Below are 13,842 nucleotides of genomic sequence, written 5' to 3'. Positions count from 1 at the left end.
GTGCCCCCATGGGCTGGGGCAGGGGGCTGGAGAGCTGCCCGGTGGGAAAGGGCCTGGAAGGCTGGCTGATGGCCGGCTGAGTGTGAGCCGGCGGTGCCAGGTGGCCAAGGAGGCCAACAGCGTCCTGGCTTGTGTCCCAAATTGTGTGGCCAGCAGGACCAGGGCAGTGACCGTCGCCCTGCGCTCGGCACTGGTGCAGCTGCCCCTCGAACCCTGGGTTCAGTTTGGGCCCCTCACTACAAGACAGACACAGAGGGGCTGGAGCGTGCCCAGAGCCCCCAGGGGGGCTGGGGAAGGGGCTGGGGCACAGCTCTGCTGGGGAGTGGCAGTGGGGGCTGGGGGTGTTCAGCCTGGAGAGGAGGGGGCTCAGGGGGGACCTGATCGCTCTCCACAACTCCCTGAGAGGAGGCTGTAGGCAGGGGGGGTCGGTCTCTTCTCCCAAGTCACAAGCGACAGGACAAGACTGAACGGCCTCAGGTTGTGCCAGGGGAGGCTTAGACTGGGTATTAGGAGAAATGTCTTCACCAAAAGGGTGGTCAGGCCCCAGAACAGGCTGCCCAGGGAGGTGGTGGAGTCTCTGTCCCTGGAGCTATGATGTGTAGATGCAGTGCCTAGGGACATGGTTCAGTGGTGGGCTTGGCGGTGCTGGGTTAATGGTTGGACTGAATGATCTTAAAAGTCTTTTCCAATCTAAACGATTTTGTGATTCTGTCATTTTATGCTTTACGGATCTTATTCTGTGTGAACTGACCAAGGCTAATGCAGCAACTGTATGGCAGAGCAGAGAACCAAATCCATCTCTGAGTCCCACCAGAGCAGCCTCTTCTGTCTTTGCTTTAGCATTCCTATTCAGAAATAAACACACAGAAGATTCCAGTCTACTTTTTATGGGTGCAAAACTCCATAGCAATTTGTTCTTGACTGCTTGGAGTAAAACTACAGCACAATCAACATTGATTTTCTGAGCATCTGGCTTGTGCAACTTCTTTCACACAAGTTCATGCTAGCAAAGCTAGTCTGTTCTGCTGTGTGGTTCCCCTCCTCCTGCCTTGTTTTTAAAAGCCAATAGAAAGGAAACCCAGATTTAAACTGGAACATTCAACAAAACCTACCAGCTGCCAAGCACACCAGTGGTCTTGTCTGAACAAGTAAGAGTAGAGATTTGTTTTGAAATGATGAATAGAGTAAATATTGTGAGAGCAATTCTCAGTGAGAACAGCAAAACACTCAGGCTAGGTTGAAGGGAAAATGAGTCAGAATTTATCTCACTTCTAATACTTAGAAACTTTTCCTTTAACATGGAGGGTGGCTTCACCCTTGCAACAAGTTTCACCCTTGCAACAAGTAACTGACCATCAAAACAGACAGTTTTAATGTTTGAATCTAAAATGTGTTGGTTTTTTTTTCTGAAAGCAATGCCATAACATTTCAGATGTTTCAGACCTGTTTGGATATAGCTGTTGAGGTTGTTGGTCTGATTAGGGACCTCAGGCAGGCGTTCACAGTGGTCTGCCCTTGCCTTTGCGTGTCATGGTGGGGTCCTTGACTCGTGTTTCTGTCAGCTCCTTGGCTACTCTAAATAAAATAAGAAATAAAGTTTTTCCCCTCCCCCTGCCCTCACCCCCACGAAGATGAGATGGAGGTGGATCTTAGCATATGGTCTTGTGTTCCTGTGGTAGGTCTTCACAGGTGAAACAACACTCATGCTCTGGTGTGATTAAAAAAATAAATTTGGAAATTGCATATTCAGAATATTAATTACACATAATACATAAGCATACGTGTCTTTGAAGATTCATGTCTTGTATCTTTCATCGCCTTCTGGGTATGGAGAGATTACATTGTATACGGTTTAGTTAGAGCTCTGGCATACTGTGGCTGGATTTCCTTAAAACCAGAGGGGTTTTCTTCCCTCCCTTAGCTGGATCACAGAGGATATGAGTCTAGGAAAGGAAGAATGTCAAGAAATCCACATAGAAGAAGCAAAGGTGCATCTAGACTTTATTTCATTTGTGCAGGTACAACTCAACCATACATCACTGCTTTGAAAGGAAGACAAAAAACTCTGCAAATATGGTGAACGGTTTAGCAAATAACACAGAAATGGACGATAACAGCAGCTGCGATGCCACAGTGGTATTACTAAAGAAAGGTAACTGTTCCAGTAAGTCACCCTGCTTGCTTGCATCATTCTGCATGTTTACAAGTTTGTCTGCTAGTCGTGTGATGTGGACTGCTGCTGTCTTATCAGCCGTGAAAATGGGCAGGGAAGTGGCATTTTTGTAACCACCCCTGCCAGATGACCATGGGCCCTGTGCCTGGGGGCACAGTGCGGTGACCCAGCCACCACATCCTTTGCCACTTAGGCAGCTCAGGTCTCCTCTGGACAATTCTTGCTGCTGGACAAGTCCCTGGCTGAGAGGAGTCCTCCAGCTTCAAGCCTGACTTGCCCAGGGCTACTTATTTAGACGCATGCCATTGTAAGTTGTCCTGTGAGGCTGTTAAACTGCACTGAAGGTGCCCGATAACATCTAGTATGACCAGTTAAATTTAACTCTATTCCAAAGCAGCATAAACTGAGCAGGGAAAAAGGGCCTACTTGTACTAGCGTGTACTTTCCCCCCCCAGTGAAGGGAGAGCGGGGACTCTGTGCTGGTCTAGGTAGTGTGCTCTTACTGCACATGATGTCTTGAATGTGCACAACTTTAAGTGGATTTCACATTGGCTGAAATCTGCTCCCATTTGACTTTAGTCATAATTACATATAAAAATGATTGTATTTCTTCAGCTAAAAAAAAATTCACCTGCTCTGTAGCTCAACAGCAGTAGTTCAATGTGTGCATTTGCAAGCATGCGCTAAACTATATTTAGAGAGGCTATTTTTTTAATCTTTGCAACAGTCAACAATCATGTGCAGTATGATTGGGATTTATAGGCACCTATCCTCAGGAATAACACACCACCCCCACACCGCCCAGTCACTGGTTTAACCTGAGAAGGAGTTCTGTCTTGTCTAAAGCATTCCTGGTCTCTGACTACAGGTAGGCTGCCCTTTCTCTTCTGCTGGACTTAAAAAAAAATAATAACAAAAATAGGTGTTTCTTCCAGCAAACAGTGATTAAAAGACATCGTGTGTGTATATAGTAAGCAACTAATCATGAAATGTAGAGGGGTTTATTTGCTGACATGAAACCCTTTGAGTCTACCAGAGGCCAGCTATCAAGATACTGCCTTGTTGCTGAGGGAAGGCTTTTGTGAGTGCTTCGCACTCTGATTTGGGGAAGCTGCTTTTGTGGGAACACCTATCTGTAGCCTGAGGCTCTCAACAGTGAAACTGTTCTGGCAAGATGACTACGCTCTGTACCAGTGAAGCTGGACTGGTAAAATTCAGTAAGCATAAACTCAGGCCTTAGTCATCTAAGTTTACCTGGTGGCCTCAGGGTTATGCACAAATGAGCCAGTTCTGATTGTGGGATTTGGTTTAAGTCTCCCCAGAATGCATCTTTGCATGACACTGCTCAGCTACTGGTATTTTTTTGTTGTTCTGGACACTTGTGGTTACTCAAACTGGCTGAGAAAGGAGGGTGAAAAAATTGCATCATTTTCTTACAGATTGTTCCTGTACAGGCAGGTGCTCTGCTGTCCACACTTGCCAGTAGCGTGGGGTCGCAGCGCCCATTGTAACAGATTGCCTGAGGGTTCAAACACTGTTGTTTCTATTCCAAAGCCTTTTCTGAACAGAGTACCAAAAAGAATCAAACAGAAGAATTTCTGTGTTTGGGGCAGTTCCCCCAAGTGCCATGCAGGAAATGCCAGCATGGAAGAAGTCACAAGGAAAAGCTGACTGGCTGGTTTGAATTTTTTTTTAATATGAATGACCCCACATTTACCTACCCTAGTTCATGGAAACCTCAGTCAAAAAAAAAAAAAAATGACACTAAGGCTGAGGAGATACTCTTCTGTAAGACTAACAGTGATGGTAATAAATAGTAATGCCATGAAACATTTGCCAGTGTTCAGCACTGATTTTAATAAACCAGAGCAGAGATGTGTCAGGGAAGACCTCCGGTTTCCCTGCTGCCAAGTCCAAAGTCCCTAAGTCCCAGAATTCACAGCCTGAGGTAGCATCCAGGCACAGAAAGGATGGATGCTGGCCCTGTGCCACCCCAGAGGGTAACAGGCACTGGCTCTGTGCCCCAGGTGGATCACAATTCAGGTGCCTGCCTCTGTGTTCTTGTTCTTTGCTCCTGCACTTTGGGTTGCACCCCATGGACCGGCATGTGTGCTTGCTGCCAGGTTTGATGGCACTTTCCAGCTTTGAGCTGTGAGCCCAGGAAGCAGGAACCTTCTTTTCATTTGCGCTGGTGTCCTGCAGGAACACAGTGACAATTTCCTCACCCCTATGTATGGCTGGTTAATGGTGAGTGAGGCCAATATCCTCACAGAAGCGCAGATTATAACTGTGGAATTAATGCAGTTTACTGTCGCACCATTTCCGCCTTAGCGGAATAGCTCCTGTGGAAGCAGTGATATGCCTAATGCAGGCCTGTGATGAACTGTGCAGAGTAGATTTAATTCTCTGTAATGAGCATGAGTGAAGATACGATGCTGGCGATTTCTTTAAATACAGAAATTAAGGTCAGAGGAGGTATATTTTGCATGGTGGTAGCTGAAGGAATGGTTCTTACAAAGGACTTCTGGAACCTGTGGGTTTATTCTTCTAAGAGCCACACAGTGCAGAGAGAGAGAGAGAGAGACTGCTGGAAGGCCTCAATTTCTTTTTGTTGCTTGGCTGCAGGAAATTTCCACCGTAAAGCCTCAGTGATCATGGTGGATGAGCTGCTGTCTGCCTACCCACACCAGCTTTCATTTTCTGAGGCTGGGCTCCGGATCATGATAACCAGCCACTTCCCTCCCAAAACACGTCTCTCCATGGCCAGCCGCATGTTAATCAATGAGGTATGTCTTTTATCTCCCCCCACCTCTTGTTTTCCTTCTGAATTTGCCTTTTCCTATAGCAGTGTTTGGGTCAAAATCGAACTTGTGTTTCTTCTGGATCCCTGATAACATTTTCCCAGGTTTTATCCTTTTGACACTGACTTCATTAAATCATCACTTGGTGTCTGTGCCCATGGAGATTTTAGTAGAGAAAGTTTCGAGCTGTTATGTGGTTATGTTACCTGTAGCTGTTGCTCACAGGAGGTGCCCCCCTGCGTTGATCTGACATTAATATGGTTTGCACTTATTTAATATTATGGCACTCACTGAGTCAGCACTTAGTCTGGCCCTGATCTTGTAGTACTCCTGGAGTAATTTCTGCAGCCACTGGGCCTGCTTTTATAGAAGTAGTGTATGTGAGATTTATCTAGTCATCTGCAAGCAGGCATCACATTATACCTGCTCAAAATTCATCCCTTTTGCTTTTAAAGCCAAATTTTTAAAGAACTCTGCACATCTCTCTTTCTCTGTTCCTCCCTTTATCTTTAAAAAATTAAATTAAAAAAAAATCTTTCATCAAGAGTTTGTGCCTGTATTTGCAGAGACAAAGGCTGATCAACAGCAGGACTTACACCAATGGTGAGTCAGAAGTAGCAATCAAAATACCTATCAAGCACGTGGTTGAGAATGGAACAGGCCCCAGCAACTCTGCCGAGCGGGGCGTGAATGGCACGCGGCGGGATGAAGACATGGCTGAGGCTGGGAACGAGACAGAGAATGAGAATGAGGATAATGAGAACAATGAAAACGATGAGGAAGAGGAAGATGACGATGACGATGATGACCATGAAGGACCATACACACCTTTTGACCTACCCAGTAAGAAGTTCCTGGGTTTGTGTTGTTCCAGAAAGCAAAATTCAGTTTGGGTGTGCCAGAAAGCATTGCAGATGCGTGTTGAGGTAGAAGTGCCTGCAGCTTGCTGTGTAGCTCCTGGTCACAGGCAAAAGATGAGAGGAACTGGGAAGTGGCAGGAACTTCTCAGGGTACAGACTCCCGGGCTTGGACACTCCTCTGCTGCAGCTCGTGCATCGGCCCAGTGCTGCTATTTCAGTCAGAGGGGAGAGGCAGCAATCTCCATGGAGTGGTTCCTGCCCCCAGAACCTAGTTCACTGTCTGGAGAGACCCGTCTCTCTCTGCTGACTGGAAAGGGAGATGAGGGTGGTGGGGCCACTGGCAAGGTACCTGAATGCAGGTCAGATGTGTCTGCATCTAGGTCTTAGCTTTGCTGGGGAATGGGGTGCACTCTTAGGTCAGTGGTAAGGTATAGTGCTAGCAGAGACAAGGCAGTGGTGTTGCTGATGCAGAGCAGAGACAAAAGAAGGCCCTGGGCACCTCTGCTTCCTGCTGTTAACTAAGTGCAGCCACAGTGTCTTCTCTTTCTGGGGGGCTTAGAAAATCAGAACAGCTATGTGACTTGTGAAAAACCGCATGTGCCTACAGGGTGGCAATCTTCTTTTTGCCAAGTCCCTCTTACCCCATCAGGCCTCTAGTCCCAGGATGATTATAACATATCCCTGCCCTACCTTTGACTCACAGTTGCCATAGCTGGCAACATCTGCTGGGTTGCAGACAAGCCACAAGACTGTAGGGACTGGTCCTGCTCTTTACAGGTGAGGTATGTTTTTAGAAACTCCCGTTCAGATCTCCTCACTCAAACAGCATAGCTGTAGTTTGAGTAAGGAAAAAACCCTGAGCCTTGAAGTAATTTAGATGGCTTATGGACTGTGACACTTAAGTTCATAGCTGGCAAAGGTTGCCGTGGTCCTCTGGCAATCTCTGGTACAAACCCCTGCTCAGAGCACATTGCCCCAGGCTGTGTCCATTTGAGTTTCAATTATCTGTAAGGATGGAGGTCCCACAGTCTTTTTGGGTACCTGTTCCAGTGTTTCACCACTCTCATGGTAGGAAAAAAAAAAAAAGAAAATGCATGACTTATGGTAGCATCTATTCTGAATTTTCCTTACTGCAAGTTGAGTTCATTGGCTCTTACAATTCCATTGTGCACTTCTGTGAAGGGCCTGGTGTCATCTTTTCTGTACCCTCCCACTGGGTGGTTGAATATGGATTGGATCTCCTTCCAGAACTTGCCTTTTATGTGGTAGCTGTAAGTAGTGTGCCCAGGGAGGGCAGCAGATGTGCTCTGACCCATTATTTAACAAACTCTCAGGGAGGAACTTCATACTCTTTCCCTGTGCTCCTCTCTGCCCTCCAATCTCTGCCATCACTCTGTGATCTTCCAAACAAAAAATGTCTTGTCATTATCTCCTTGGATAGCAGTTAGGCTGAAGTGTCCCTGGCATCTTGTTTGTTAATATTAACAAAACAATAATATTCTGGACTAAAGCAGACTAGCATTGTGATTGTTTCTTTTTTTTTTCTTTCTTCTTTTTTTTCTTTGTGGTGTTTTTTGTTCTGCTTTACAGCTGGCAAGATAGAAATCTTGAAGTGGCTCTTCACATGGCCACTGAGTTTTGTCCTGTACTTCACAGTGCCCAACTGTAACAAACCACACTTGGAAAAATGGTTCATGGTTACCTTTGCTTCTTCTACCCTCTGGATTGCAGCCTTCTCCTACATGATGGTGTGGATGGTATGTACCAACTGAAGCATAAACCACAGCCTGGGAGAAGTATCAGAAGTGGTTTTGTCAGCTTAGGGAAATGTGTGGGAAGTTCTGCATACCTGAATTTTTAGATGAGAAACCTCAAGCAAGTCTGCTTCCATTTCTATTAGACCTGGCTGCACTCAGAGAAGATAATTAGGGGCCAGTAGCCATGGCCTTTGAACTTGATTCAGGGCTGGAATTTTACCCGGTTTCTTTAACGTGGGGAAAAAATTACACATGCACCAGTTTAACACCTTCTTGTCATGCAGGATAGTGTAAGGAAGTCCTGATGCTAGTAAGAATCTGGCCTCTCTAGCTTTTCCTTTTCGTGAAGCAAGCAAGCTTGAGAGACAGTTATGAATGATAACACTTTGAACTCAGCATGAACAAAAGCATGATGTTCAGCCAAATTCTTGCACAGCTACTCCAGCCAACAGGAACTTAGTTCTACCTCATTATTCTAAAGGTAAAAAGGGGTAAATAAAAATGAACACAAGGAAGTCCAAGCATAGTTGGCCTGTTCACGGGGTTTTGTGCACTGGCTGGATAACTGAGCCTGTTAGCTTGCTGCAGGCCTCATTACATGATATGTGTAGGTGAAAAGTCTTAAGTTGTCCTCACTAGGATCACAGTAATAACACAGCATGGATTTTGTTCCTTCTGGGGCAGTCTGTACTCTTAAGCAGAATCAGGCAGTGATGGGGCATTGGCATCAAGAGAGGGTCTAACAAGGGAAGCCAGGTTGTGGGCTGCTGCACGTGCAATGTAGTGCATGATTCATGGTCTGTCTCTGCATGGGACCTGAAGAGCATGAAGATACCTCGCAAAAAGCACTGGCCACTTCTTTCCCTGTTAGAAAGGGGGCGATTACAAAAAAATCTTTGCTGCCTTCACAGTTCATTCTTGCACTAAATGAAAAACCTGCAAACTGATCAAAGCAGTTACAGAAGAGGGGGGTTTATTTTTTGTTTGCAGTAACTCATGTTACCCTGAACAGGAAGTAGAAAGTTACTTTTTTTCTTCTGCTTTTGATCTGCAAGCATGAGGTGTTTTTCGAAAAAAAGCTATCCCAACTTTCTATGGCTGAAAAACTAGAGTCCACAGGGTCACTGTGCTGCCTCTAACATATGGTTCCTATTTCTTGGAGTATGCTGCAGAGTTGAGAAGAGCAATGAAATGTGGCTAGTAGGAAATGGGCATCATTAGGCAAAGGCATCCAAAATTTAAAAATTTTAATCAATTTGAGGAGCAGTAATTTGTCATAGACTGCATAGCAAAGGAAAGAGGAAATTAAAGGTATTTCTTCTCTGCTAATAGGAAATGTTTGCAGTCACCTGGGGATATGTCCTTGCATATAGCATTTTCATAGTATAATGAACCATAGGGTTGTTTTAGTGTCTGTTTAGCTCTTATTTGTATATAATAATGTCTATAAATTTCAGTCAAGATCAGGAGACTGTTACACAGGGTAGTGGACTACCATATAGTCTTATTTCCAGTTTAGTGTCAGGGAAGTTGTGGGTGAAAGGTGCAGAAGCAGCTAACCAAAGAGGGAATATAGCAGGTAAGTGTTACGGTCTGCCAGATGATGAATATACCAAAAAAGCCTGTCACTGCTTCTCTTTAAAACTGTGAGTTTGCACTGAGCTATAAACTCTGTCTCACTTGAATCTTGCAGAATTGGGCCAAGGAGGTCTCTGATTTTAATTCTTGTAAACAGCTTGACAGTTTATTTCCTCTCCTTAGGTGACAATCATTGGCTACACTCTGGGAATTCCAGATGTGATCATGGGCATCACTTTCTTGGCAGCTGGAACCAGTGTGCCAGACTGCATGGCAAGCCTCATTGTGGCAAGGCAAGGTAAGTTCATCACAGAGATGTCGTACTGCTGTGGAAGAGTTTCCATGTGTTGTCTTCCCTTTTAGGTAGCACAGATGTGACCTGAATGTGAAGGCACACAAAGCCTTTCTTCCGAGGCTGAAATTTAAAACAAGAAGAAGGAAATTAATTATGTTGCTATTGCAAAGCAGCTAACAGGTTCTTAATGATGGAATGGAACAAGTTTTGGTGCTATTGTCAACTTCAGTCCTTCAACATTTTTCTTAATATATCAGTGGTATAGAATTGTTTAGAACATGGCATAAGGGTTTTTCAGGTCACTTTCCAGCTTTTCTCCACAGTCATAAGGGCTGGCAGATACTACTGTTTTTAAGGAAAACTACCCCCTGCCCCTCCACCTTGTGACTCCAACTTTTTTTTTTAAGAGAAAAAGAATGTTGTCAGTACTGCTTTGGGGACCAAAACCAGTAGCTCTTCATTGAAACAACCAGCTACTTAACAGACTACCTGAAGACCTAATCTAATCAGTGCAGTATAGAAACTCCTGTGTCATGGTTACAGTGAAGCATCAAAAGCCCCACTGAGCATGGCACCAGGTTGCAGCCAACACAGCCAGTGGCTGGGGTCCCCACAGCAGCAGAGGATTAGTTGAGAGAAGTTCTTAGATGATTCTAGAAGGTGGATTCAGCCCCTTCAACCCTACTGGCCTTGTATGATGGGGAGGGCAAAGGGGAAAGGGAAGGGGTGGGATGAGAGGGATCTCCCTTAACTCTTTGCCTTAATCCATGGAAATTGTCTGGATTAGCTCAGTTTAAATGTATTTCTGTTTAGAAGTTGAAAGAGTTTTCTGAGACATGTCTAATTGTACATGGTTTCCATTCCTGCAGGTATGGGGGATATGGCTGTGTCTAACTCCATCGGAAGCAATGTTTTTGATATTTTAATTGGCCTAGGCCTCCCATGGGCTTTGCAGACCTTAGCAGTGAATTACGGATCATATGTAAGTCCTATGTTTGTTCACAAGTCTTGTTTGTTTGTTTATTTATTTAAAATAAAGCAGCTCTATTTAGAAAAAAAAAAAAAAAAGACCAAAATTCTGCAGATTGGATTTGAAGAAACAAATAGTTTTGCTCTGTTATGATTTGGGAAATCATAAGGATGCTCCCCATCCTTTGAAGGACAAGTACTTCCATTTCCTCCTTAAAGGCAGCAGTCTGTGCTGAAAAAAGCTAACTCTTCGTGTTTTCACGCACTTGAATATATTTCAAATAAGAAGAATGATCCTATTTTCAATAAGCCAGAGGGGATAAGCACATAAGTGGAAAGTAAAGGATAGAGCAGACCTGTAGGGCTTTTGGTAAGAAGAATTCTAGCGTTACTGAACTGTTAACACATTGGAAGGTAAAAGAAGCTGTTATATAATTGGATATTTCAGAGCGTGACCATTGTCAGGAAACACTGCAAAGCTTTCCTGTTTGAGAAAAACTATTCAAAATGTATGAAGCCATCATGATAAAAGGGACATCCCCTGCCCCCCAAAGTCTCCCTTCTAAAAGGAAGAGCAGGAGATGCCATGAAGTCCTAGAGGGAAGTCACTGTTGCTATTGCTGTTAGCTGGACATCACTCAGACTGCAGGAAGGACAGAGGAGAGATTCTTGATTACAGTCACGGAGTGAATGAAAGTTAAAAGACTGGACAATCACAGGATTGTTGAGGTTGGCAAGTATCTCTGGAGACTGTCTAGTCTCCAACCCTCTGCTCAAAGCAGGGTCAGCTAGAGCAGGATGCTTAGGGCCATGTCTAGTTGGGTCTTGAATACCTCCCAGGATGGAAACTGCAAACTGCACAGCTGCTCTCAGCAGCCTGTTTTGGCATTTGACCACTCTTACAGTAAAAAAGCGTTTTGAAGTTTAAATGGAATTTCTGTATTTAAAATGGTGTGTGTTGCCTCTTGTTCTTTCAGTGGATACCACTCAGAAAAGTCTGGCTGCACCTTTGCTATACTCTCCTCTCTGGTGTTTATACACATCAGTAAGATCCGCCTCAATCTTCTCTTCTCCAGGCTGAACAGTTTCAACTCTTTCAGCCTCTCTTTGTATGTCAGTTGCTACGGTCCCTTAAATCATCCTTGTGGGCCTTCACTGGACTTGCTTCATGAAGTTTATGCCTTCTTTGTATTGAGGAGCCCAGAATTGGACCAAAGACTCCAGATGTGTCTCACCGGTGCTGAGCAGAGAAGGATCATCTCTCTCTACCTGCTGGCAACACTTCTAATACAGCCCTGTATGCTGTTGGTGCTCCGTGCCACAAGGGTGCATTGCAGACTTCAGCTTGGTGTCCACCAGGACCAACAGGTCTTTCTCTGCCAAGCTGCTTTCCAGCGGCCCAGTCCCAGCATCTACTGATACATGGGGTTATTTTTTCCCAGATGTAGGACTTTTCCCTTTGTTGATGTTGTTCATGAGTTTCCTGCCTGTGCATTTCTCCAGGCTGTCCAAGTCTCTCTGGATGGCAGCACAACCCTCCAGTGCCACCCCTCCCAGTTTTGTATTGGCTGCGAACTTGCGGAGGGTGCCTTCTGCCTCATCATCCAGTTCATTAATAAAGACATTAAGCAGTATTGACCCCTGGGGTAAACCACTAGTGACTGGCCTCCAGCTGGACTTTGAGTGCAGTGGTTTCGCCAATTATCAGTCCACTCCACTGTCTACTTTAGTCTGTTCTTCCTCTGTTTGTCTTTGAGGATGTTTGAGATACAGTGTCAAAAGCCTTGCTAAAGTCAGCATAAACATCTGTTGCTCTCCCCTCATCCAAGAAGTCCACCTTGTCATAGAAGGCTATCAGGCTGGTAAACATGGTTTCCCCTTCATGAATCTATATGTCTACTCGCAATCACCTTCTTGTCCTTCGTGTGTTTAGAAGTGGTTCCCAGGATGATATACTCCATCACCTTCCCAGGGATCAAGGTCAGGCTGACCAGCCTGTGTTTCCTTGGATCTTCTCTCTTCTTGAATATAGGAGTGACAAAAGGAGCAATGCTGTAGGAATAAAATCCCTTTCTTTAATGAGCATCTTATCTTTAGCTCATCTATGTTTTTGTGGAAAAGGATAAAAACAAGTGTCTGAACAGAAGCAGCCAGCTTTCATGGGGGTATAACAATGTCACTACTGTTTTGCACACCCAAAATGTTCATTGTGCAGTGTGATCACATGGTTAGAAAAGGCAGTCTTGGAAAAAGCCCCACAATTAGCAAAGAGAGTTTCCTCAGGTTTCACTTGCAGTTCCTGGATTTCTCTCCAAATCCTTGGATAATTGGACTTCAAAACAAAACAAGTCCCCCCTCCCCTCCATCCCCTCATTACTAAAAATTAATTGCTCAAGTATTACTAAGTTGCCAGAAAAAGCTAGAGTTAGCTGGGTCAGGTATAGCCTGGTGACAGCATTAAGAGCTGCAAGGTGCTGTTTGTTACTCGGGGACCCTGGCATGTAGGTCGTCAGGGGCAGAAGACAATGAGCTGCTGTTCCCTGAGGTGGTCCATCGGGCTGAGCTTGGGCTGCTTGCACGAGCAAGGCCTGCTCTCTGGGTGGGGGTTCACAGGATCGAGCCAACCAGATTGTCCCTTAAATGTGACCCTGAATCAGAAGCAATAGATAATTTCTGAGCTAATAGTCACAATTTAGTACTCCTCCTTTGGTATTTGGCAAGATTCAAATTTGTCTTTGTAGCACCTCCTCCAAAAGAGGAACTCCTCAAAGCCATTGTAATGCCCCTGTCTTGTGTATAGAGGGAAAGAGAGATTTTGTAAAAGACAAAAAAAGCTTGCTTGACCATGATTACTTTTGTGTAGCCATCCAAAACCATTACTGCCTCCTCAGAACGTTTAATATAAGAGGACTGTGGCAAAGTTAAGCATTTGATGAAAGTAAAACCTAAATGCCTTTTAATAAGCAAGCTTTTGAGGCAGTAGTAGCTTTTGTGTAAGCCAAAAAAAGTATACTGTGTGATTTGAAAGTTAAGTTTTATGCAGAAGAGCCTCCTAGAAGCCCCCTTCCCTCCAGCCTTATTTTTCTGGAAGTCTAAACACTCAGGGCTTTCTGCAGAGTATGATATTTCGCTAATATCATACTCTGTAAAATCTGTGTGCATCTCTTGTTCCAGGCTGCCTGAGTCAGAATCCCCTGTGGCCAGATTTTGGTCCAGGTTAATGCTGATGTAAAGAATTCCGGCATGTTTCTGTGCAGAAATAGAGAAGAGGGTCTGCTACCTTTTCCTTTCCTTTTGTGCTGTGGTGTGTACATGCATGTGGCAGCATGTTGTCCTGTGATTATGCACATTCTGAACTTGCTTATGTGGTAAAGTGGCTTCACACACTAACCAGCCAAGCAGCTGCTCC

General features: G+C 44.8%; 1 protein-coding gene across 12 annotated transcripts in view; it reads left to right on the top strand.

Annotated features, from left to right (window-relative positions):
- The window catches only part of LOC102054298 (sodium/potassium/calcium exchanger 3), a 280,251-nt gene that overhangs the window by 146,443 nt on the left and 119,966 nt on the right, over window positions 1-13,842 (top strand). For 10 of the 12 annotated variants that reach the window (XR_008735018.1, XR_008735023.1, XR_008735021.1 and 7 more), the window contains exons 10-15: window positions 2,019-2,164; window positions 4,799-4,959; window positions 5,541-5,817; window positions 7,425-7,591; window positions 9,353-9,467; window positions 10,334-10,446. Coding sequence is in view for 6 of the 12 variants with exons in the window: in XM_055726124.1 (XP_055582099.1) it covers window positions 2,019-2,164; window positions 4,799-4,959; window positions 5,541-5,817; window positions 7,425-7,591; window positions 9,353-9,467; window positions 10,334-10,446 (979 nt within the window). In the remaining 6 variants the exon portion in view is untranslated. The remainder of the gene's footprint in view (window positions 1-2,018; window positions 2,165-4,798; window positions 4,960-5,540; window positions 5,818-7,424; window positions 7,592-9,352; window positions 9,468-10,333; window positions 10,447-13,842) is intronic. The other 2 variants (XM_055726120.1, XM_055726125.1) reach the window with 1 other exon arrangement.

The sequence above is a fragment of the Falco cherrug genome, chromosome 13, assembly GCF_023634085.1.
Source record: "Falco cherrug isolate bFalChe1 chromosome 13, bFalChe1.pri, whole genome shotgun sequence".
In the NCBI taxonomy this organism is placed as follows: domain Eukaryota; kingdom Metazoa; phylum Chordata; class Aves; order Falconiformes; family Falconidae; genus Falco; species Falco cherrug.
Note: the sequence above shows the minus strand (reverse complement) of the source record. Positions and strands in the feature narration are given on the sequence as shown.